At 45.5% G+C, this 24,926-nt stretch overlaps 1 protein-coding gene across 5 annotated transcripts in view; it reads right to left on the bottom strand.

Moving 5' to 3' along the window:
• The window catches only part of P2RX7 (purinergic receptor P2X 7), a 43,278-nt gene that overhangs the window by 10,627 nt on the left and 7,725 nt on the right, over positions 1-24,926 (bottom strand). For 2 of the 5 annotated variants that reach the window (XM_023746087.1, XM_006104986.3), the window contains exons 3-9: positions 15,438-15,600; positions 14,279-14,347; positions 11,451-11,523; positions 9,823-9,925; positions 4,581-4,661; positions 3,870-3,999; positions 2,423-2,559 (exon numbers count right to left, since the gene is read on the bottom strand). In XM_023746087.1, the coding sequence (XP_023601855.1) occupies positions 2,423-2,559; positions 3,870-3,999; positions 4,581-4,661; positions 9,823-9,925; positions 11,451-11,523; positions 14,279-14,347; positions 15,438-15,600 (756 nt within the window). The remainder of the gene's footprint in view (positions 1-2,422; positions 2,560-3,869; positions 4,000-4,580; positions 4,662-9,822; positions 9,926-11,450; positions 11,524-14,278; positions 14,348-15,437; positions 15,601-24,926) is intronic. The other 3 variants (XM_023746089.1, XM_023746088.1, XM_023746090.1) reach the window with 3 other exon arrangements.

Below are 24,926 nucleotides of genomic sequence, written 5' to 3' on the forward strand. Positions count from 1 at the left end.
AGGTATTGGAGTGATGCAGCCACAGGTCAAGGAATGCCTAGAGCCAGCAGAAGCTGGAAGAGGCAGGGAAGGACCCTCCCCTGGAGACTTCTGAGTGAGTTTGTCTCTCCTAACACCTTGATGTGGGGCTTCTGGCCTCCAGAACTGTGAGAGAATATATTTCCGTTGGTAAAGCCACCATGTTTGTTGTCTTGTGTTACAGCAGGCACAGGAAACTAAAACACACACACACCCCTTCTCAACCAGGGAAGTGTATCCGGAGTTCTGTCTGCCTTAGCTACATATCCTGTACATAAGCTCACCTAGAAGGACTTTTGCCATGGACATCTTTTGGTAAAAGACAAAAATTCTGAAATGTGATCAACCTCTTCAAATTCCTATGTTTTAGAAAGTTGCATATTTTTTCATCTACCTCCTATAACCTGGAATTTGCCTTCTCTTTTGTGTGGCTGTTTGAAAATAACTTATCCATTACCCATCAGATCTGGACAATTTATTTCTGGCCAGAGATTTCTTCTGTTGCTTGTTCCAGACAACAAATGCTCTAACACTTTGTTCTAAAATAATATCAATATTATAACAGTCTCAGTTCTTCAGAAAGCTCAGATCTCTCCAGGAGCTAATGTTCTTAGGCTTAGCTCAGTGACTTGAAGGACATTTGCTAACATCTGGTCGGTACTTTGCCCTGCATGCTTCTGCTGATTGCTAAGGAAACAGCCTGTGAGGGCAGTGGGGGGACCACGGATCCCATCCTCTCTTCTTGCTAATGGCCACAGGCCTATTCAGTAGAGCAGCAGGGGATGACCAAAACCTTTCCTAAGTGTGGAACTGGTTTCAGAGCCCTGGATGAAACTCGGTTGGAATTGCCTGTCTTTTTAAATTTTTGCCATTCTGGTAGGTGTGTAGTTATAGCTCATTGTGGTTTGAATTTGCATTTCTCTGGTGTTTAATGATGTTGGCTTGTTGGAGGTTTTTATTTACTTACACTTTTGTCTTATATTTATATATTATACTTACAATAATTCTTATATTCATATCCTATTAGAATATAAGCTTATGAAAGCAACTTTGTCTTTTTTGTTTGCAAATATATTTCCATTAGAGGAACCCATATTTTTTTCTTCAACATATATTTAATTAGTGAAAAATATGAAAAATACCAATATCAATTTTCTATTTAAAATTTTTAAAAAATATTTTTATTGATTTTTAGAGAGAGAGGAAGGGAGAGGGGAAAGAAAGAGAGAGATAGAAATGATGAGAGAGAATCATCAATCAGCTGCCTCCTGCATGCCCCCCACTGGGCACCGAGCCCACAATATGGGCATGTGCCCTGACCAGGAATCGAACCCAGCAACCTCTTGGTTCATGGGTTGATACTCAATCATTGCGTCACACCAGCTGGGCCCAGCATCAATTTTCTACCAGCTTCATAGGCAAATTCTATAACCATTATTCTAGGGATATACTTGCACACTTTTTCTGAAAAGGGAACAGCATAAGTCTACTTTGTTCCTGGAACTGGGCACAAAATGACTAGCCATAACCACAGTCCCAGACACCTGCCTGGCTCCCACAGCAATGATAAGTTTTGGAGACTGTGTTGTAAACCTCACACTGAAAGGCCACCATTACTGCTGGGACAGAGTTGTAGGAACAGGCTGAGAAAGTTATCCAGATATAGGAGGAAACATGGACACCACATCAGGATGGCACAGGACCACCACTGGGCAAAAGTCAGGAGCAGAGGAGTGAACTGTCAAAGCAAGAACAGATCAGCACCTGCCCGCTGAAAAGTCCAAATGAACCAGGATTCTAGTGAGTTCACAGGGTTGACATCCGGAAGCCAGAAGCATACAGGATGCCCTGCAAAGAACCTTCGAGGTAAGACAGAATGGCAGTGAGGAAGCAATGTGGCCCAGGTGTCAGGAGTCCTTAAGATGTTCGTAGAGCTCGGTGTGGCTCAGTGGTTGAGCATCCACCCATGAACCAAGAGGTCCCTGGTTTGATTCCTGGATAGGGCACATGCCCAGGTTATGGGCTCAATCCCCACAGAGGACATGCAGGAGGCAGCCAATCAATGATTCTCTCTCCTCCTTTCCTCGCTAAAAAATAATAATAATTAAAAAATCAATAAAACCATTTTAAAAAAGATGTTCTTAGCAGAAGGACTTCACGATGGAGCATGAGCTAGTATCAGAAGCCCACCACCCTCACCCCAAACACAAAGAAATGCAAGATAAAGTCATTTTAAAGTCCTATGAATATATTGCTGAGCTCAAAACAAAGAACGGCATTTTCTAGGTGCTAAAGATAAATTGGGACTGAAGCCATGAGACCCCTAGAGATACCAGGACCAGATCTGTATCTGGCAGGCCTCTGGGGAGCCAAAGGTGGCCAGTCTGACCTCAAGCACTGTTACCTGAAGTTGTAGCCAGGGTACAAGGACTCATTGGTTGTCTTGTCGTCAAGGCGTCGGAAACTGTATTTTGGACGGCAGTGATGGAACCAACTATCCAGGTTGCAGTCCCAGTTGATCTCAATGGCCATGATTCCCCCCTGAGGAAAATAACAAGAAGCTATCTCTAAGTCCTGCTGGGCATGGGGTGCAGCTACCAGACATCTCCCTGCATAGCGATGATCACTGAAGGAAAGGACTTACATGCTTCTTCAGCCACCCCATCCTCCTCAATTCAAGGTGACCTTTTTCTCCTCTGAACATCTAAGGAATCTCTTCCTTTTTACAAACGTATTTTGAGCACTGACTATCATATTTCATTGAATCTTACTTCACTGAATCTTAGACACTATTGCTGGTAAGACATAATTTTTTTATGTTCCTCTAAGAAGAAAATGCTGTCAATTAAAATGTGAGACTCCATCAGTTGAAATCACTTCCTGATTTCAGAACTACCAGAATGTGAAAAAATGTCTTTGAATCATGAAATATGGCGTTTGGAGACAGTATGCTAGAAGCTAGAGATACAGCGATGTGGAATTGGCAGCCTCTGACTTGGAGAAAGGAAAAATAATACAGAATAATCACAATTGTTATTTATTGCCTGGCACTAAACCAAGCACTCTACATATTATAGTGACTATCTAATGTTTTTGTCATTCATCATCCAAAGAGCCAGGAAATGCAAGGAATTTAGCTCTGGAGGTGGAAAAGGTGAGGAAATAGATTCTCCTGCTGGCGCCTTTGGTGGGAGCCTCACCCTGTTGCTAACCTGATTTCAGCTCAGTAAAACTGACTTTGGACTTCTGATCTCCAGAAGTGTAAAAAAAAATGTGTGTTGCCCTGCTTGGGTGGCTCAGTTGGTTAGGGTGTTGCCCCAATACACCACAATTTGAGTAGACATTTCTACAAAGAAGGTACGCAAATGCTTAATAAGGATATGTAACATGTTCAATATCTCTAGTCAGTAGGGAAATGTAAATCAAAAGCACAATGAGATACTTCACCCCACTGGCATAGCTATAAACAAAACAGACAATTAAAAAGATGGCAAGGGCACATACAAGAATCAACCAATGAATGCATAAATAAGTGGAACAGCAAATCTCTCTCTCTCTCTCTCTCTCTCTCTCAAAAAAATAAAATAAAATAAATAAATAAATAAATACTTTATTTTAAGCCACCAAGTTGTGGTCACTTATTATAGCAGCCTCAGGAAATTAATGTACCAAGTATCTCACGCCTGGGATTGTTGTGAAAGTACTTGACATCATGGATGGATTTACTAAATGCTCAATAAAGGGAACCATATTATTAAGACCAAGTGGCTCAGCCCCTTGGCCATTTGACATCTTCCCTTCCCCTGACACAACTTCCCCCACAAACCTCCTGGTACGAAGGCACCACCAACCTTAATTGCCACTTCTGAAAAGTTATATCCTGTTTCTTGGAAGATATCTCCTAGTCGGAAAATAGGACACTGTGGATTCTGAGTCTTGTGATAGGTGCAAGTGATGTTTACATCTGGCAAGATGTTTCTCCTGCACATAATGAAAAGCAAACAAACACTTCCATTGAACACTTGCATAGGAATGAGCCAGTGTGGTGACTGGGCTCCATGAGGGCCCCCAGTGGTCCCCACCTCTGTGTATTTGTACCCTCGTGTAGTCCCCTCCCACATAGTAGCAGGATTGGTCTGTGACCAGTAGCACATGGCAGAAGTGATGGTGTGTCACTTCCAAGGTTAGGTTATAAAAGACTGTGACTTCCATCTTGGTTACTGTCTTGCTTGCTTGCCCTCTGTCTCCCTTGGATCATTTGCTGCGGGGGAAGCCAGCGGCTGTGTCCTAAGAACTCTCAGGCAGTGCCAGGGAGAGGCCCCAATGAGTGAGCTTGGATTCTCCAGCCCTAGTCAAGCCTAGAGTGACTCCAGCCTCATTGAGAGCTCAGTTGCAACCTGAGAGGCCCTGAGTCAGAACCACTCAGGCAAATCTTTCCCAGATTCCTGGTCCACAGAAACTGTGTAAGATAATAGATGTTTGTTGTTTTAAGCTTCTAGCTCTTCGGGTAATTTGTTACACAGCAGTAGATAACAATATGGTCAGACACTCTGGTCACTTACGTGGTGTAATTGTGGCGGGGGAAGTCGATATTATTCTTGATGAGCACAGTGAAGTTTTCAGCACTGTTCAAGAGCGCAGGCCTGAGTGAGAGACATGCACAATGGAGATCAATGACTACAGGGACGGAGGGAGGAAGCGGGCCAGTGGGACCAGCGGCTTCCGGTCCCTTGCTTGGGTCATTGCAATGAGTGAAGAGAAATGCAATCTAGTTGGCAAAACGTTCTAAAAGTCTCCAGCTTCTCCAGTAAGAATTTCTCCCTTCTTATTGGGAGAAGAGACCCTATGGCAGTTCTCACAGCCTGATATAATTGTATGTTTAGGTATGTGCCGTGGTGTGCTGATAAATCAACCCACTCTTCAGGGAAAGAAAAAAAAAAAGCTCTGATGTGTAGCATTTACTGATTATTGTGGTATAAATACTCCCACCATGTCTGATTTCAGGCTACCAGTGGGACATCTTTGAACTTGGAGTTGGGAAGGGATGCACATAATTGGCTCAGAGGTGGTACAAGCCAACTCCATCATACCCCCCTTATATCTTTCCCAAAAGGCTGGTGTTCCTGGAGGGCTGGGACCATAATTTTCTTATCTTGACTTCCCCATTCTTGAGGACAGCACCACACACGTAGTTGATTCTGTCAGTCATTCTCCCAGAGGCCTTATGTAACATGGAATTCTGCATGAGTTAGAGGAGCCCAAATTCTAGACGGCAGGAAGGTCTACCCACCATCCTTCTATCTATTTATTTGACAAATAATTATTGGACTGAGCATGAGACTGGGTGTTGGGGATGTAGTGATGAACAAGATAGTTAAGGTTTTTGTACTTATGCAGTTAACAATCTCTGAAAGATGGAGAGAACTGGCTGTGGATTAAAAAGGTGCCGCTGGGCCCTAGCTGGTTTGGCTCAGTGGATAGAGCATCAGCCTGCAGACCAAAGGGTTCTGAGTTCGATTCCGGTCAAGGGCACCGTGCCTCGGTTGCAGGCTCCTCCTCTGCCCGGGCCCTGGTCAGGGTGTGTGCGGGAGGCAACCAATCAATGTGTTTCTCTCACATTGATATTTCTCTCTGTCTTTCCCTTTCTCTTCCACTCTCTCTAAAAATCAATGGAAAAATATCCTCGGGTGAGGATTAAAAATAAAAAGTACAGCTGGTATGCTGTTACCTGGCAGGCCTGAGTAGGTGGAAGATATCCTATATAATAAAAGGCTAATATGCAAATCGACCAAATGGCAGAATGAGCAGTTGTTATGACGCACACTGACCATGAGGGGGCAAACGCTCAATGCAGGAGCTGCTCCCTGGTGGTCAGTGTGCTCCCACAGGGGGAGCACCACTCAGCCAGAAGCCAGGCTCACAGCTGGTGAGCGCAGCAGGGGTGTCAGGAACCTCTCTCATCTCCACAGCAGCCCTAAGGACCCCTTGGGGGATGTCTGCGTGGAGCAGGTCTAAACTGGCAGGCGGACATCCCTCAGTACCTGGACTTGAGAGGGCGCAGGCCAGGCTAAGGGGACCCCCCCCCCCCCCGCAGTGCATGAATGTCATGCACCAGGCCTCTAGTATATATATACACACATATATATATATATATATATATTGAGGGTAGTACCAGGAAAGGGTGGAAAGAATTGGAAGAGGGCACCAAGAACGATCTGCTTTTTATTCCAGGACTTGCAGAGCCCAACTTTGGCTTTATTTGGGACATAGCTATAAAGAACAGTCTAATTTTTGCCTGTTCAGCATCCATTCCCCCTCTGACAGTAGCCCTTCAATTCTCTCCCTTTGGGGAAGCCAGGTCTCTTCCACTCTCAGCTCAGAGGCCTGGGTGGGAATGAGTCCATGTCCTGCTCATCCCTACAGCTCCTGGAGTGTGCAAGTGACCCAGAGCTGGCCAAACAGTGTAATCCAATCTCCTTGGCCACAGTGATAGATTCAGATTATCATGTGACTTGGGCCAATGAGAACATTCCAGGGCTTTTGTAGGAACTATTGGGGGGTAAGGTGGGGGGAGAAGTAATTTTCTTTTGGACTGTTAGTAGTAAGGACAGTAAAAATCTTGAGTTCCCCCACACCACAGCATGAAGAGAGCTAAAGAAAGAATAATTTCAGGGGAGGAAGAGAGAGAATCTTAATGACATCATTTAAAACCTGTAACAAGCTTTACTTGAAGCCATACTTCTGAACTTCTCATTGTCAGGAGTCAAAAACACAAGCCAAAAAGTAACACTCTTTTTCTGAAGCCAGTTTAAATTGTATATCTGTCACTTGCACAAAAGAAAATCTTAGTTATGACAAATGCCTGCTATGTGCTGGACCATTTGCCTTTAGAACATTCTAGATCCCATGCTTCCTAGGCAACACTGTAATTAGAATCAGAGGACTATAGGATCCTAAAACTTTAAGGATCAAAGCCCTTTATTCCTCTCTCATGATATTTACAGTTTTCCACCTTGAATTACAACTCTGCACATATATCTATCTCTTTTATTAGACTGCAAGAGCCTTATCTGGGTCATTTTGTATTTTACATAAAATTTAGCACAGCCTCGCCTGGCCAGTGTGGCTCTGTGATTGAGCGTTGACATATGAACCAGGAGGTCAAGATTTGATTCCCAGATTGTGGGCTCAATCCCCAGTGTGGGGTGTGCAGGAGCCAGCTGATCAATGATTCTCTCTCATCATTGATGTTTCTATCTCTCCCTCTCTCTTTCCTCTCTGAAATCAATAAAAATATTATGGGTACAGTGTCTTGTCTAGGTTCAAGCCTCGGACTAATGAAAGGACAGGGTCCTCTCGGTGCCATGTGCAAGTCCCAGCTGGAGGGCAGGGCCCTCCCAGCACAATTATAGCCAGCGGCTGTGGTTGTAAGCTTGAACCTATGGTCGGAACACGTAGCCCCACATGCCTTGTGATAGAGTTCGGGTGCATGTAGTTAAGTGAGGTCGAAACTCACGAGAATGCTGTAAACAACGTGATCACTCCCCTACTTTGCCTCGTGGCATTTGCTATAAAATAAAGACACGGCTGTGGGCGCTGGCGCTGTCTCCCCATCAGGGAGCAGCGTCCCACCGAGACCCAGCTTTCATTCTCTTGTCTGTCTTTTCTCAATCCTTTCATCCCCCCCACTCAGGGTCACTGAACCAGGCTGAGCTGGCATGGCACATAAAGCACCCTGGGGCTGAGTATGCCATGGCCGTGCCGGCTCCCCACAAAATATATTTGGGGAAAAAATTTAGCACAGCCTTTTGTATATAGTTACACATGAAATAAATATCTAATACCTACTACATGGTCATAGATGTGTTGAAGGAATGAATGATTACATGGATCATTTTAGTAATTCTAGAACCCATGCTCATATGACATATGAGGAAACAAGTTCAGGAACTTGCTTGCCCAAGATCATGTAGAATTGCAGCAGCACCTTGGAGATGCACAGTACCAGTATTTATCTGGTGAATGAGTTGATGGCAGAGCCAGGACTGAAAACCATAGACAACCAAGAGGCCCCTTGCCTTGAAGCGGGATGACCTGGGTGTAGGCTAATGTCCCTGAGCAGTTCCTTCTTTGATAATGAATCTTCCTTGACCTAGAAATGAACCTGAGTGGTGCCATTAACTGATTGAGGGTAAGACAGGCTGACACTGCCTAGTGCTTCCTACTCTAATATTGGGAACCTTTTCCTGGACCTTCTAAAAAGTTAGTTTGGGGAACTCTTTGCCCCACAGGTTCTGGTGGTGTGACCCTGAGTCACATTTGTCTAATGCTGTGCTGTACAGGATAGTCCAACATCCCCTAGGCAAGTGTGACTAATTACAATTAAATTAAATTCAGTGGCTCAGTTGTAGTAGCCACATTTCAAGTGCTCAATAGCCACATGTGGCCACTGTATCAGACAGCACAGAAAGAGAACATTTCCATCATTATGGAACGTTCCACGGACAGTGCTAGTCTAGAACCACCAAACTTCTATGGGCAGATCATGTGTGTGTGTGTGTTATTGAGCACTTACTATATGCCAGGCACTGGGCTCACTTTGCAATCATAATAAAGTATCTCATTTAATTCTCACATCAGTCCACTGAGAAAATTTACAGATGAGAAAATTAAAGTTCAGAGAGGTTAAGCAACTTGCCCAAGGTCACACAGCAAAGAAGTATTAGAGTCAGGATTTGAATCTAGGTCTCTCTCTTCTCTGCTGAAATGCATCAGTCCCTGTGGTTTCTGAGATTTAAATCAAGTTCTGCCTCTGGACCTGACCTTGTGTGTTAAAGAGAAGTCACTGCCCTGCTGGTCTGGCTCAGTGGTTGAGCGTCAACCCCATGCACCATGCACCAAGAGGTCACCAGTTCAATTCTGGGTCAGGTCACATGCCTGTGGGCTTAATCCCAGTAGTAGGCATGCAGGAGGCAGCCGATCAGTGTGATGTTTCTCATGGATGTTTCTATTTCTCCCTTTCCCTTCCTTTCTCTAAAAAAAAAAAAATCAATAAAAACATTTTTTAAAGAGAAGAGTCACTACAGCGACCACCAAATCTGTCACTGTGATCATTTTAATATATCTATATATCTATATCTATACACACACACACACACACACATTTTTATTGACCTCAGAGAGGAAGGGAGAGGGAGAGGGAGAGAGAGAAACATCAATGATGAGAGAGAATCATTAATCAGCTGTCTCTTGCATGCCCCATACTGGGGATCAAGCCTGCAACTGGGACATATGCCCTGATCAGGAATTGACTGTGACCTCCTGGTTCATAGGTTGACCTTCAACCACTGAGCCACGCCAGTCAGGCTTTCACTGTGATCATTTAAGAAAACTTCCCTTCTCTTCCTCCCTTCCATTTGTTTTCCTTCCTTGCCCCTTCCTTCCTTTTGTTCTTTCTTCCCTCCCTGTCACCTCCCCATCCTTAATCCCTGAGTATGGACACTGACAAGTCAGAACTGGAGTAGGGCTTGAGGTGCCCTGGAACATGCTGGCACAGAAAGGAGGCAGGGGCACCCCAGAGTGTTCAGGGAAGTAGCTATTTACCAGTCAGTACAGAATTATTTTAATATTTTAACTAGCATGGCCCTCCCAGAGACCACCCGTGTGCCTGGCATGGGGTCCCCAAGCCAGTAGGACCCAGGATGTTGTGGGACTGCCCTGAGAAGAGAAGCTAGATCAGCGCCTGGCAAGGCCTCACCTACGCACTGCTGAGGGCCACAGGTCAGTCCCCACCCTGCAACTTACTGGGGGGGCTCTTCCGTTGCCTCGGTGGGACACCAGGCAGAGACTTCACAGGTCTTCTTCGGAGGCTGCAGTTTATACGGTATACACTTTCCGGTCTGGATTCCTGCAGGGTCAAGGGGTCACAGAAGCACACGTGTGAAAGAACCGTGGGAGGAAACTCTCAACCCAAGCAGGAGACCATGCTTTTCAGCTCGAGCAGTTTCAGTTTCCATGAAACCCCGACTGAACCACAAGCTTATTAAGCTGACCAAGCAACATATTGAACGGTAGGCGTTTTTTAAAAAAGCATCAGAGAGAACATAGGAAGACCATGGATGCTGTTGGCTTGTTTGGCTTCTTTGAAAGAAAGATGCCCGAGAGGGGAGCTGGACAGGGTGTATTCTCTGAACTGGGAAAATGGACTAGAACTTGGCTTCTTATTGGGCATCTGAGTCCCTCGAGGAGTGTACAGCATGTGTCAGGGATGTGCAGAGTTGCAGAATAAACATGGCACATCTTGCCTTGGTCAGTGTGTTCAGTGGTTAGAGCGCCGGCCCGTGCACTGAAGGGTTGTGGGTTCGATTCCCAGTCAAGGGCATATACCTGGGTTGCAGGTTTAATCCCTGGCCCTGGTCCAGGTGCGTTCAGAAGGTAACCGATTGGTGTGTCTCTCTCATGTTGATGTTTCTTTCTCTCTCCCTCCCTCCCTTACTCCCTTCCACTTTCTAAAAATCAATGGAAAAATATCCTCAGGTGAGGATTCAAAATAAAACAACAAAAACACGGCACAGCTTCCTGGAGCATCAGGGTCAGTTAAAGATTCCCGAGGGCAAAGTTAAATAGCAAGTAATGTTAAAATGATCTCTATAGCAACTCAGACATACATGTATTATGGAATAAGAATGCAACATTCATAGGCCCTTCGTGTGTGTTTTATAACTACCAATATTTTTTCTTTTCTTTTTATTCTTTTATTTGGTAACTTTATTGTCATGTGCCCTTTATGTTAAAACAGGAAACATGGAGCCTGGCTGGCGTAGCTCAGTGGTTGAACATTGACCTATGGAGCATTGACCTATGAACCAGGAGGTCACGGTTGGATTCCTGGTCAGGGCACATGCTCCGGTTTTGGGTTCAATCCCCAGTGTGGGGCGTGCAGGAGGCAGCCGATCAATGATTTCTCTCATCATTGATGTTTCTATCTCACTCTCCCTCTCTGAAATCAATAAAAAATATATATTAAAAACAAAACAAAACAGGAGATGGAAATTCTGCAGGTTAATTTGTGTATGGTCCCCAGGTGTCATAAGGGTACAAGTTCAAGCTCCCCCACCTTGGTGGAAATTCAAGACAGAAAGTTTAGTATACTCTGATGATACTATAGGCCATTTGATTTTTCCGTCAGGTAGAACCCTGAAGGTGCTAATTTTGCAAGGTTTTAGGAGCTCTCCTCCTCACTGGGGAATTAAAGTCACATTCACATCAGCAGCTGGTCCTCTGAGGACATAGCCAGACTCACCCATGGTCTGCTGAAGGTGGAAGAAGGCAGCTGAGAGCCAGAGTTAAAGATCTCAACTTTAGGACACTGTGAATGTCACCAGCATGCCAGACCATTCATCCCCATCGTCCCAAAAAGAGACAGAACGTACCTTTGCTCTGCGGGTCCAACCATCCCTTTTTACAGCCCCGGTCAGAGGAACAGAGTGTCCTGCGGGTAGGGTGCTGCCAAGAGAAGGACAGGGTAGCGAGGAGTGAGTATCGAGTGCCTCTAAGATATAGAAAAGCAGCTGTCCTGTGTCCACACAAAAACTTGTACACAGATGGACACAGCAATTCATAATAGCCAAAAAAAGTGGAAACAACCCAAATATTCATCAACTAATGAGTGGACAGGTAAAATATAGTACATTTATACAGTGGAATATTATACAACCACGAAAGGAATGAAGTACTACTGGCTCATGCTACAACATTGGCAAACCCTGAAAACAGTGTGATAAGTGAAAGAAGTTAGACACAAAAGACCACAGATTGTAGGATTCATTTATATACAATATCCAGAATAGGCAAATCCGTAGAGACAAAAAGCAGATCTGTGGTTGCCAGGGGCTGGGGAAGGGGGAATGGGGAGAGACTGCTAATGGATATGAGGTTTCTTTTTAGGGTGATGAAAATGTTCTGAAATGGTGATAGTTGCACAATGTTATGAATGTACTAAACTACTGAATTGTACACTTTAAAATGTCGGAGTTTTGCCTGGCCAGCATGGTTCAGTTGTTGAGCATTGACCTATGAACCAGGAAGTCATGGTTCTATTACCAGTCAGGGCACATGCCTGGGTTTTGGGCTCAATCCCCAGTGTGGGGCGTGCAGGAGGCAGCCAATCAATGAGTCTCTCTAATCATTAATGGGTTTTTTCTCTCTCTCCCTCTCCCTTCCACTCTGAAATCAATAAAAATATATTTAAAAAATAAAATAAAATGGTGGGTTTTGTGGTATATGAATTATATCTCAATAAAAACTAAAAATAAATAAAAATCGAAAATGCAGAAGTCAGGGCAGCCTGGAGCCACTGGCAGGGACAGCCCTCGGTGTGCAGCCAGAGGCCTGGTCCAAGCGGCTCTGTGGCTGCAGAACTGAATGAAGCAAATGGCATGAAGGCTCAGCAACCGATATGGAAATAAGGGGCGCCAGCCGGCCCAGCCTCCTGGCCTGAGAAAATGAGGTCTCAGGACTGATAGCGAGGACAGAGGAGGGAAAAGAGAAACGTGATGACTTGGCTTCTGTATTCAACTTCCCATTTCCTCGGGAGCAGGTTCACTGGCCAGTCTTAGGGAGACCAGGATGTGACACAGCCGCCAAGAAAATAGCTGCTGCTCATTATATCCTGTGCAGTGTGTGGCTTTTACAGAGATTCAACAGGGCCTCTGCGCCATCGTCTAGCTGCATGACTGGTCAAGTCCCTGCACCTCTCTCAGCCTCAGTTTCCTCCTCTGTAAAAGGAGGGTGAACCGATCTGCCTGAAGTGGTTGCTGTGAAGATGAAATGAGCATTATTGATACAGACAAAGGGAATGTTAGCCTGGTTCCAGGGTTAGGTGGACACACGGCGAAGACTGTCATAGGAGAGAGCAGATCTACCCCGAGCTCTCAGACACTCAGACCTTGTCACCTGTGTGGGCTGATAAGCAAGACCCACGGGCAAGGCTGGTCCTCCCCCAAGCAGGAGACCTGCTCAATAGTGTCCCAATGCTGCACCCCTCGGTGCTGGGATGGTCCCTGGTAAAGCACAGGCATTACCTGAGTGGGCAATGGCAGGAAGGTGCGAGGAATAGGTAATATCTTGTAACACATCGCTCTAGATAAACTTACCAGAATATCTTAAAGAACAGAGGGCAGGACTGGAAAGGGGCAGAGTAGGACAAGTACATTTTTTTTAGAATGCATAAGAATTTTTCTTTGGTTTTTAATAATTATAAATGTAATGCATAGAATATAGCTATGTATCAGGAAATACTTGTTTTTCAATTACTTTTTTTTAAAATCTTCACCTGAGGATACTTTTTCATTGATTTTTAGAGAGAGTGGGGAAGACAGAGAGAAATATCGATGTGAGAGAAACACAGCGATTGGTTGCCTCCTGCTCGCTCCGCGACCAGAGCTGGGCCTGCAACCGAGGTACATGTCCTTGACCGGAATGGAACCCGGGGCACTTTGGTCTGCAGACCAACGCTCTGTCCACTAAGCTGAACTGGCTAAGGCAGGACAAATACATTTTGATAGGGAAGAAAGTTTTCTGGAAAGAGGTAGGGGAAGGTCAAGAGTCTGGAGAGGGCAAAGTCAAGTTGGGAAAGACTACATGGGTGGTGGTGGTAGGGAGACAGGTAGCATTTACCTGATGCGGAGACTGAAAGGGTAGGAAGTGGGGTGATAATAAACAAGCAAAAAGAAGTGCAGTGAGAAGGCAAATGTGAGCTGTGTGACAATGTTCCCAGACAGACAGTTCGCAGTTGTTCATAGTAGGAAAAGCCAGGTAAGAGAATGCCTGTGTTCTAAACAGGGCTCTGCCTGCAGCAAGCTGTGCAACTTAACCTGTCTGATCTGCGTCTGACCTGTAAAATGGGGCTGGGAATGCTGTTACCCTCCTAAATTTGTGAGGCTCCACTGAAATGTGAAATGCCGCATAAATGCCAAAGATCAGTGTTGTCAGGAGCCATGCGGGAGGGAGCCATGGAGGAAGCAGGCCTGTAGCCTGCACAGGTGCCTAGTACCTGAGCTGGAGACAGGGGACAGGCAAAGATGGGGCGGCTCCAGAGAGAGAACTGCAGTGTCTTCTGATGCAGCCCAGACCCACACTCAACAAAGGAGGCTCAGTAATGTTTGGGAGCTGGAAGACATATCAGATCTCAATTCCCACATTCTCCCACCCTTTCTCTTGCCTGAGTCTCCTCCAGAACTGCTCTGGGTCCCTTCCTTACCTCTGGACAAAGCCCCCGCACCTGGCCCTTTGTCTTGAGAAAGTTTGTCATCACAAAGAAGGAATTCCCCTGCGAAGAAAAAAGGAGAGAAGTTCAATGCAAAGCCTTTGAGAACAGAACTATTTAATCTTAATTATCCAGCTTGCTAAGTGCCTGGGGGCGAACCCTTCCACTCTGCTAAACTTCAGTCTGGAAATCAGGATCTGGGAGCAAACTTGGGACTACACTGAGGACTTAATATCAAAACTGGATGAGCCGCCCTGCTGAGCCGAGAGAGCAGAGGCACATGGAAACTGATTGAGGATTCCTTTTCCATTCCAGCTTCCCAGTAAAAACCCATTAAATTGAAACTCAGGAGACCTGGGGAGGCAGAACTGGGGGTGTTTGTTGGCTTCAGCAGAGTGCTGTTCAGATTATCTAGGACTTTAATAAAAGGGCAATAGGACACCCCACCACCTGGGAAATAGCAGGAGAATTTAATGACCCGCTGTTAGCAACAAACAGATAACAGCTTAGTTTTTATGGTTTTACAAAGCTGTCCAGCTCCCAGAGGCCCTTTTGTCTCTCCGGCCTCCCACATGTTCTCGAGTCACCTTCGACTTCTTCATTTCTAATTTCATTTTCTCTTCTTGCGAATTTAGGCAGCTGGATGCCCTTTCTGTGTGATCCACACCCTTTCTTTCTTTGTCCTTTGTATCCTTCCTTAAACACCAAGAGTGTTTTCCTGGAGACAGTTTGTTGACAAAGTGCCACACAAACAATACAGAAGGGCTGGTCCTCTCCAGGCGGAAAGTTCTTTGTCCGTCTGAATCTAGGCAGCCCTTGCTGACTCCTTGGCCCTGCTTCTAAAAAGCGGTGTGGAAGTCAAAGTGTGAGTGAATTCAGTCATGTTTTAAATGCACCAGGACACACAGCTATTTTGAGAAGCCCTGGAGGACTTGATAAAGCAAAGAATCATCTCCTTTGAGCTGTTAGATCTGACCCAGTTTTGCAATTTTTAGGTTTTCTCTGTTGGTATTTTGACAGAGCTTTTTAAATAGGGCCAGTATTTTTCTGGAGTAAGGCTCTAGGTCCCAGGGCTGGGGCCAGGGGGAAGGGTACGAGGCCCTGGTGACAGTGAGCAGGGATGCGTCCTGGGAGGATGCTGACCAGTGCTCACCTGCACGGGGAAGGTGTAATCTGCCGTGTCGAAGACTCTGTGCACCTCCTCTCCATTCTCCAGAATCTCCTCTCTCACCTCCGCTATGCCTTTCACCTTGGTGTGCACAGAGCTGGTCAGAGGCTCTTTCCGCTGGTACCGCTTGTCACACAACAGAGCAAAGCTGAGTGGAGGAAACAGAAAAGCATTAGTGGTTTTCTCGAGGGAGGCCCAATGCCGTGGTTTTGGATGGAAGCTGCCTCCATTCCAATCTGAGCTTTGCTAGGGAACTTTGGGTCAGCAACTTGCCTTGTCTGCAACTCATTTTCCTCGTGTATAAGATGGGAAGAATGGTTATACCTACCTTGTAAGTGCTAGATCTGATAAAATAATCGAATGGATGTTCCCTCCCCTGGGAAACTGACCTTTAGATCATTTTACAGTCAACATTCCTTTTTGCTTAGACCACATTCCATTTGCTAAGACCAGTAACTTTCCCCTCCAGACTTGCCCAGGATCCGGTCCCGCCCAAAGAATTCACTGCTGAAAAAGCCTAGAGTCCTTTAAAATCTTTGACTCCCACCCCTGGGTGCTGGCACCATTTTGGGGCTCAGCCATCTGGTTTCCCGGTGACCTAATAAATTCATAATTGTTTACCCCTTTTGGCCTCATGCGCTCCTCCTTCAGCGACCCTAACAGTGGGGTTGTTGATGAATTATGTATGCAAAGTCCACACAGTGAGCGCTGGCTACATGGAAACTATCGCCCCAGTGTCAACCTCTAATATTGCCTAATACAGATAGACCCTAATTTACAGGACAGCTTCTCAAATACCAGAGTTCACCTGGCATTAATTCACCAGCTTTGTTCTGGGGCTCAGAAACCCATCGGTACCTATTTAAGGGTATGTCCAGCAGGTCAGCCACCTGTTTTCTAGAAAGACACACCTGTTGTATAAATAATATTGATAATACGCGCTACCCTTTGTTGAGCACTTCAGACGTGCTGAGAGCTCACACACATCATTTCCTTTCATCCTCACACCAATAGGAGATAGTATCGTCATCATCGTCTTCTGTAGATGAGAGAATGGGCTCAGAGAGGTGAAGGATCTTGCCCACAGATAGGCAGTGGCAGAACTGAGGTTCTTGACTGGTCTACCACGTAGTCCAGAGCCAGACCTTTTAACCAGGTGCTATTCTTGTTCATGCCTTATGTAGCTCTGCCTCCAGTTTCCTGCCTTTCAGGTCAGTTCATTAGCTGTTAATACCTTATTTAGAACATGAATGTAAATTACTGTGGTGGGGGAACTAAAAAGGGGAAGTGGAATTGATTATTAAAAATGGTAGATTTCATTTCCACATGTTTTCCCTGCCTCCCATTGCCCAAAATAATTAAGAGTTTATCCTAAATCAGTGATGGCGAACCTTTTGAGCTCGGCGTGTCAGCATTTTGAAAAACCCTAACTTAACTCTGGTGCCGTGTCACATATAGAAATTTTTTGATATTTGCAACCATAGTAAAACAATGATTTATATTTTTGATATTTATTTTATATATTGAAATGCCATTTAACAAAGAAAAATCAACCAAAAAAATGAGTTCGTGTGTCACCTCTGACACGCGTGTCATAGGTTCGCCATCACTGTCCTAAATGCTTTCTTTATTCATTCAGCATGTGTTTATTTGATCTCTTCCTTCTGCCCAGCCCCTAATATATGAAGGATATTGGGAAGTCTAAGTCAACAGCTGCCCACTTGGTGCTGACCTTGGAAGCCAAGACAGAGTGGGCCAAGACATGGTCCCAGCTGTTCTCAACCAGGGAGCTTTCAAAATTGTAGCTCCCAGGGCCAGCCCTGGAAACTATGGTTCTATAAATCTGGAGAGTTATCCAGGTGCCTATATACCTTTTAAAAGTCACCCTGGCAAGCTTGGCTCAGTGGATAGAGCGCCGGTCTGTGGACTGAAGGGTCCCAGGTTCGATTCCAGCCAAGGGCACATGCCTGGGTTGCGGCTCAATCCCCAGTAGGGGACGGGCAGGAGGCAGCCTATCAATGATTCTCTCTTATCACTCATGTTTCTATCTCCCTCTCCTCCCCCCTTCTGCTCTGAAATAAATAACTGAAATAAATAAAGAAATATATTTTTAAAAGTTAAAAAAAAAAGTCACCCTGCTGATTTTAATACACAGTCAGGTTTGAAAACCCCTGGGAATTGCATGAAAAGATAACGTGTATTTGCCAATATGAAGTCCACCTGAAGACGTGCATTCCCCATGACCCAGCAGTTCCATTCGCACGTGTATGCCCTGGAGACACCCTCATACTGGTACATGTGCCTAAGGAGGACTGTACAGAATGTTTATGGCAGCATTCTTTGTATGAGGGAAAACCAGAGATAACCTAAATGTCCTTGAACATTGAATGGATAAATAAATTGTTGGATTCACACAGTGGGATGCTCTACAGCAGGGGTGGGGAATGTCGGCCAGGGCTATATAAGGCCCAATAAATCATTTGGTCTGGCCCTTTCAGGGCATTAAAAGTGAATTACTTAAATGTTTGACCAAATATATATAGCAGGCTAATTTTTAAGTTAATAATTTTGTATGGTCCTCGAATGATGTTATAAATATCTAAATGGTCCTGGGCAGAAAAAAAGGTTCCCCACTCCTGCTCTACAGCAGTGAGAATGATGGCAAGCTAATTGTATCAATATGAAAATAACAATGTTGCCCTGACCAGTTTGGCTCAGTGGCTAGAGCAGGGGTGGGCAAACTTTTTGACTCGAGGGCCACAATGGGTTCTTAAACTGGACCGGAGGGCCGGAACAAAAGCATGGATGGAGTGTTTGTGTGAACTAATATAAATTCAAAGTAAACATCATTACATAAAAGGGTACGGTCTTTTTTTTTTTAGTTTTATTCATTTCGAACAGGCCGGATCCGGCCCGCGGGCCGTAGTTTGCCCACGGCTGGGCTAGAGCGTAGACCTGTGGACTGAAGAGTCCCAGGTTCAATTCCGGTCAAGGGCATGTACCTTGGTTGCGGGCACATCCCCAGTAGGGGGTGTGCAGGAGGCAGCTGATGGATGTTTCTCTCTCATGGATGTTTCTAACTCTCTATCCCTCTCCCTTCCTCTCTGTAAAAAATCAATAAAATATATTTTTTTTAAAAAGAAAAGAACAATGTTGAGCAACCAAAGCATCGCACATTATGATATAAGGTTTAAAGAAATCCAGAACATAATTATATACTCAAATACCTGTCCACATGTATTCATAGCAGCACTATTCACAATAACCAAAAGGAGACAACCCAAAGGTTCAACAGTACATGAATGGAAGAAAAAAAAAGTGATCTACCCATATATTATTCAGCCATGAAAAGGAATAAAGTACTGAAACATGCTACCCTGTGGATGAACCTCGAAAACACTATGCTAAGTCAAAGAAGCCAGATGCAAGAGATCACATATTCTATATCCCATTGATATGAAAGATCCAGAATAGGAAAATCCATAGAGACAGAGAGTAGTAGATTGATGGTTGCCAGGGGCTGGGAACAGGGAGAAATGGGAATTAACTGCCGAATGGGCATAGAGCTTCTTTTAGGCGATGAAAATGTTCTGGAACTAGACAGAGGTGGTGGTTGCACAACCTTGTGCATGTACCAAATGCCACTGACTTGCTCATGTTAAAATGATTGATTTTACCCTAGCTGGTTTGGCTCAGCGGATAGAGCATCAGCCTGCAGACCAAAGGGTCCCAGATTCGATTCCGGTCAAAGGCATGTACCTTGGTTGCAGACTCCTCCCTGGCCCAGGCCCTGATAGGGGCTCATGCAGGAGGCAACCAATCGATGCATTTCTCTCACATCAATGTTTCCCTCTGTCTTTCCCTCACTCTTCTACTCTCCCTAAAAATTAATGGAAAAATATCCTTGGGTAAGGATTTTTTTTAAAAAAAAAGGTTGATTTTATGTTTTAGGAATTTCACCTCAAGGAAAACCTTTTTATAGTGATGGACATATGTTGTAGAAACATAAAAACAACAATTCTATGGTTGTTTTGGTATTTCTACAACATATATCCAAGCACCAAATTCAGGATGATGTTTAGAAGGGGAGAGGAAAGAGAACGGATGCAGGCTGGGTCTGCAGGGAGCTAAACCTGGACTAGTAATGTTCTTTTCCTAAGTGGAACGGTGGCGTATGAGTGTTTATTATATTCTTCTCAATATATTTTAGTATTTCTATAACACTCATTAAAAAAGAAAGCTCATGAAGAAAGATTGGTGGCAAGAGATCCAGAATTGAGACCCAACCAGCGTCCACAAGACAGAGCTAGTCAATGTAATTTCACAGACAAATAGATAACACTGTTCAACAGCACATTGCTGCCTCCCATCACAACATGGACATGGTCTGTGCCATGTTTTTCCCCGTTGGCTCTTGCAACATTTTCCCAGGAAAATCCTGGGTCAGTCTGGCCCACCATTAGGGAAGCTCAGTTCTGGTCTCTCATGTCCATTCCAGAATGGACAGTGTGTTCTAGAGCAGCCTTAGTGGAATCCAGGCCCCTGTACATCGGAGGACTTGTCTGTATAATAATGAACATATCATTTTAAGAATTCAAATGCTTCAGAGCCACATCGCAGGGGGAAAAAGAGTTTGCAGTGCCCTGCCCGATGGGAAGAACATACTAACGACTGTCCCAGCAGCTCTCTCCCGACTCACTTGGTGGCTCAGACAAGCCAAGAACCTTTCAGGGACCATGGGTTTAGTCCCTGAATGAGGAGCTAACTGCCTGGCTTCCTGCTCCCTGTGACCTTTTGGCTGTGGGCAGCGACAATTCTGATCCTCAAGCCTGCAAACCACATGTCCCTGAAGTGAAAGGGGCAGGAAGGCGCTGGGGACTTAGCTGGGTCATGTCCGATGGGTAGATAGAGATAATGAGGGAGAAGAGAGTGCAGAGTCTGGAAGGTGGAGAGAGCTGACATGAGAGAAGCCTGTCTGAAGGGCAGGGGAAACGGGGGTGAAAGGGAGGGGGGATGGAGAATGAGGGCAGCCCCAGAAGCCCTCAGGCTTGCACTCTGCACCTGACTCACCACATGTAGACAAGGATCCCCGTTATAATGAGGTTCTTCAGAATCCCGATCCACAGGCTCTGAATATGAACGACTTTGGCAACTTGCACAGACTGGCATATCTGGGGGAATTGGCACCGGGCGGGCATGGAGAGAGACCTCAGAACACGGTGGGGGAAGAAGTGCCTCTCAACCAAGCCTGGCTCTTCTTCACAGTGTCTGGGCTCACTGAGCAAAGGTTACTCTAAATTGACCTGAAAGTGAACTGTTTTCCAGCTGGTTAACCCCCGCCTACCCTGGAAGCAGCTGTGGACGCCGGGCTGTGTGCCTTCTGTGCCTCATGGGGATGCTGGGCCCGCAGCCTCTGCTTCTTGCGCATAAAATCCCCAGAGAAGAATCAGACTATGTCCATCCCTGGTCCACTCGCCTTGGCAAACAGCCAAGGGCAGCAAGAGATGCACTGAGAAGAAAGTGGTGGAGAGCCTGCACCCCCAAAGCAAGTTAAATACTGATTGTATCAATGACTCATTGCTGCTGTAGCAAATTACCACGAACCTAGTGGGTTAAAACAACACACATTATTCCCCTACAGCTCTAGGAGTCTTGTTGCTCAATCAGGGTGACAGCAGGGCTGATTCCTTCTGGAGGCTCCATGAGAAAACCTGTTCCTCACCTCTTCCAGCTTCCAGAGGCTGCGGGCACTCCTGCAAGTCCAGCCCTTTCTCCCATTGTCACATCTCCTTTGTCTAACGCTGACCTTCCTGTCTCTCTCTTTTAAGAAGTCTTGTGATTACACTGGGGCCACTCAGATAACCAAGAATAACTTCGCCATCTGCAAAGTTCCTTTTACCATATAAAGGACCACATCCATGTTCCTGATCTTCAGGGGGAAGCATTCAGTCTAACCACCGAGGCTCAGTTTATTCTCATGAGCACTATGCTTCTTTGCCCCACCACCCTCCTTCCTCATGTTGCCAGGCACATAGTCTTTTCTCATCTAAGACACATTACACACATGTTAAGATAAATTTGCAGCTGTTATCATTTTATATCTCAAACCACAACAGGCTGGGTTACTGCATGTTTCCGCTAGCAAAGTGAAAGTGCCTGCATCACCTTTGAAGAGGACTTGACAAACAAGAGTGTGGGTGTGTGGGCTTGGCTGAGACAGTAAAGGTCTGGGCCCCATGTTGGGGCACACAGGGCTGGAGGGGTCGGGCTGCTATTTTGAAGAAGAGGAGAAATACAATAACAGGATGCAGCCATTTGAAGAGTGTCAAGTAGAAGGGCCACAGGGCAGAACTCTAACCAAAGGGGGGAAATTACAGGGAGATGGATTTGGGCTCAGAGTGAAGAAGAAATGTCCTACAATTAGAACAGCCACAGAACACAGCAAGCTTTCCTTAGGCTCGCTAGTTGGTGTCGCTGATGACCATGACAATTTTCACTTATCTCATCATCTCCCTCTCTCCCATCTCCTCACCATCTACATTCAGCGTCATTGCCCATCTTGAAAATGAATCCTCCCTTGACCCCATATTCTTCTACCACCACTTGATGCCTCTCTTCTCCTTTGTATCCACGTCCCTTGGAAGAATGAGTCACCCCATCCATTTCCGCGTTTCCATCCATTCCTCCACCCACTCCAGTCTATTGCCCACCCCCACCACTCCTCCAAAGCCTCCCTTGCCAAGTAAACAACTTCATCTTCACTGAGTCCGATAGATGCACCACAGACCTGTTCTTTTTGGGACTCTCAGCAGCATTTGACACCAATGATCACGCACTAGCTCCTTCCCCTTCTCCCCTCAGCTTCCTGAAATCCACATTCTCCTGATTTTCTTTGTATCTCTGTGACCACCCTGTTGAGATCCTACCAGGACATCTGTGCTCCCAATGGTTAGCATTCCTATCCTCGGGAATCTGTTCTAAGCCTTCTTGCCTTCTCATCTACATTTTCTCTTGCTGGTCAGTTGCAGCTACTTCCAATGTTCTGGTTACCCCATATAGAAATCTGTAACCTTATCTTCAGATTCATATATATAACTACCCACTGAGCCTCTACATTTGTGTGTCCCACAGATACATCAAACCTTCAGTTCTGAACTCATCTTCCACCCCCAAAAGGCTTTTTCTCCCATATTCCCTACCCCAATAAATTCTTCTACCACCCATTAGTTGCTCAAGCCTGAAACATAGCACACTCCTTAACTTACCCTTTCCCTCACTCCCCCTCATACGTTCTATTGTTTTATTTTCCTAATGTTATTCAAATCCATCTACATCTCTACCACTGGCACTTCCTTAGGCCAGGTCACCATCAACTCTCACCTGGATTATCCTGTAGTCTCCTAAATGATCTCTCTCCCTACGTTTGTATTCCTATCTCCTCCATGCCCAACCTCCCTCCACCTGTATACACCTGCCCATGCCCATGGATGCTATAATCTTCTCTCAAGAGAATAAATCTGGGAAGAGGTTCAGGGCCATTTGGGAAGAGAATTCTGCAGTCCTGCATCCCCAGGGCGTGGTGGGATGGGAGAGTGCAGCTCTGAATGGGCACATTCTGGCCCTGTGGCAGGCAGACCTCTAAGATGACCCCAATGTTTCCTATATCCTGGTATATGAACCCTGCCTAACTCCCTGAGCTTTGAGTATGATGGATATGCTTCCATGTTTAGGTTCTATTACACAGCTGACCTTAAGATAGGAAGAACACCTGGGTAGGCTAGACTCTATCCCATGAGCCCTTTAAAAGCAGTGTTTTCTTTGGCTGGTATCAGAAGAGAAATCAGAGACTTGAAGCAAGAGAACAATTTATTGTGTCATCACTGGCTTGAAGCTGGAAAAGGCCACGTTCACAAAGAATGAAGGTGACCTCCAGGATCTTAAGAGTGACCCCTGGCTGACAGCCAGCGAGGAAACAGAGCTCTCAGTCCTGTAACTGTAAGGAATTGGAATTTTACCAACAAGAATGAGCTTAGAAGTAAAAAGCTCCCCCAGAGTCCCAAAGTGAGAACTCGACCCAGCTCACAGTTAGATTTCAACCTTGTGAGTCTCTGAGCAGAGAACCCAGTCATTGCCCAAACCACTAACCTACAGAACTGTGGGCTGCTACGTGGATGGTGTTTTATGCCACTGAGTTTGGAGTAATTCCTTAAGCAGCAGTAGGAAACTGGCTTCTTACTTCATGGGGAAGCTTGCAGCCAGCGGAGTGCCACACCGGGATTTCTAAAGCATGGGGTTCAGGAACGTGGCCCCCATTGGTTAGGTCAAGGCTGGTACTGTCCCCATAAATTCCTAAAGATGAATTCTGCTCACGCCCACCACATGATGTTATTCCCTGCATACTAAAGTGTTGCATAGTTCTTATATTTGAAAAGCTTTGGACTTGGGTCTCATGCCTATCTCCTAGCTGCAAGAGAGGCTGGGAAATTAAGCTGTGACATATAATCAAGAAGTGGAGTCCATAACATGGGAATCCCCCCATAATTGCACTGTTCAAATCATAATTATCCATTGAGACTTTGTAATGGATGTTTGTTTTTTTACTGTCTCTCCCCACTCTGCCCCTACCCACCACTTTCTTTTCCCATTTCTTCCGGCAACAGAATTCTTTTTTCCTAAGGAAAAGCCATTGACAGTGGATAGGTCTGGCTCATTCAGCTCTGTTACCCTCTCTCTACTTCCTGCCACAAGAGTGAGCATATGACCCAGGGTTGGCCAATGATTGGTTTAGGGATGAATATGTAACTCAAGCTCAACCAATCAGAGTCTTTCCTGAGACTTTCTTGGCAGAGCTATCAAGAAACCCTATTTGTTCCTCTGGTTGCTATAAGGGGAGGATGTGAGGTGTGCCACCTTCCTACATAGATAGCCTATTCAAGAAGAAAACGAAATACCCAGTAGATCCAAGATGTGGAGAGAGAACCAGCCCTGATAACACAGTTTGAACTTTTATGACCATCCATGTCAGAGGACAGTTCCATCTCTTCCACTGCCCAGTTACTTGACAGTAAATCCCCCTGTGTGGCTTGCTGGATAACTTGAGGTAGGTTTCTGTCAGACATCCAAACAATATGATTAGCACAGACCTACTCAGCATCCTGTCCACATACTGCTGCAACCCTGGGAGCTGGAGCCACATGACCCTGCCTGCAGCTGCAGGCCCTGCCTTTGACTCCAGACTTGAACTTGGTTGTGAGGGACTATGAGAAGCTGCTCAGCCTCTTGTCTTTTTTTTTTAAATTGATTTCAGAGAGAAAGGGAGAGGGAGAGATAGAAACATCAATGATGAGAGAGAATCATTGATCGGCTGCCTCCCTTTGGGGATGGAGCCTGCAACCCAGGCATGTGCCCTGACCGGCAATCTAATTGTGACCTCCTAGTTCATAGGTTAATGCTCAACCACTGAGCTATGCCAGC

The sequence above is a fragment of the Myotis lucifugus genome, unplaced genomic scaffold (assembly GCF_000147115.1).
Source record: "Myotis lucifugus unplaced genomic scaffold, Myoluc2.0 scaffold_626, whole genome shotgun sequence".
In the NCBI taxonomy this organism is placed as follows: Eukaryota; Metazoa; Chordata; class Mammalia; order Chiroptera; family Vespertilionidae; genus Myotis; species Myotis lucifugus.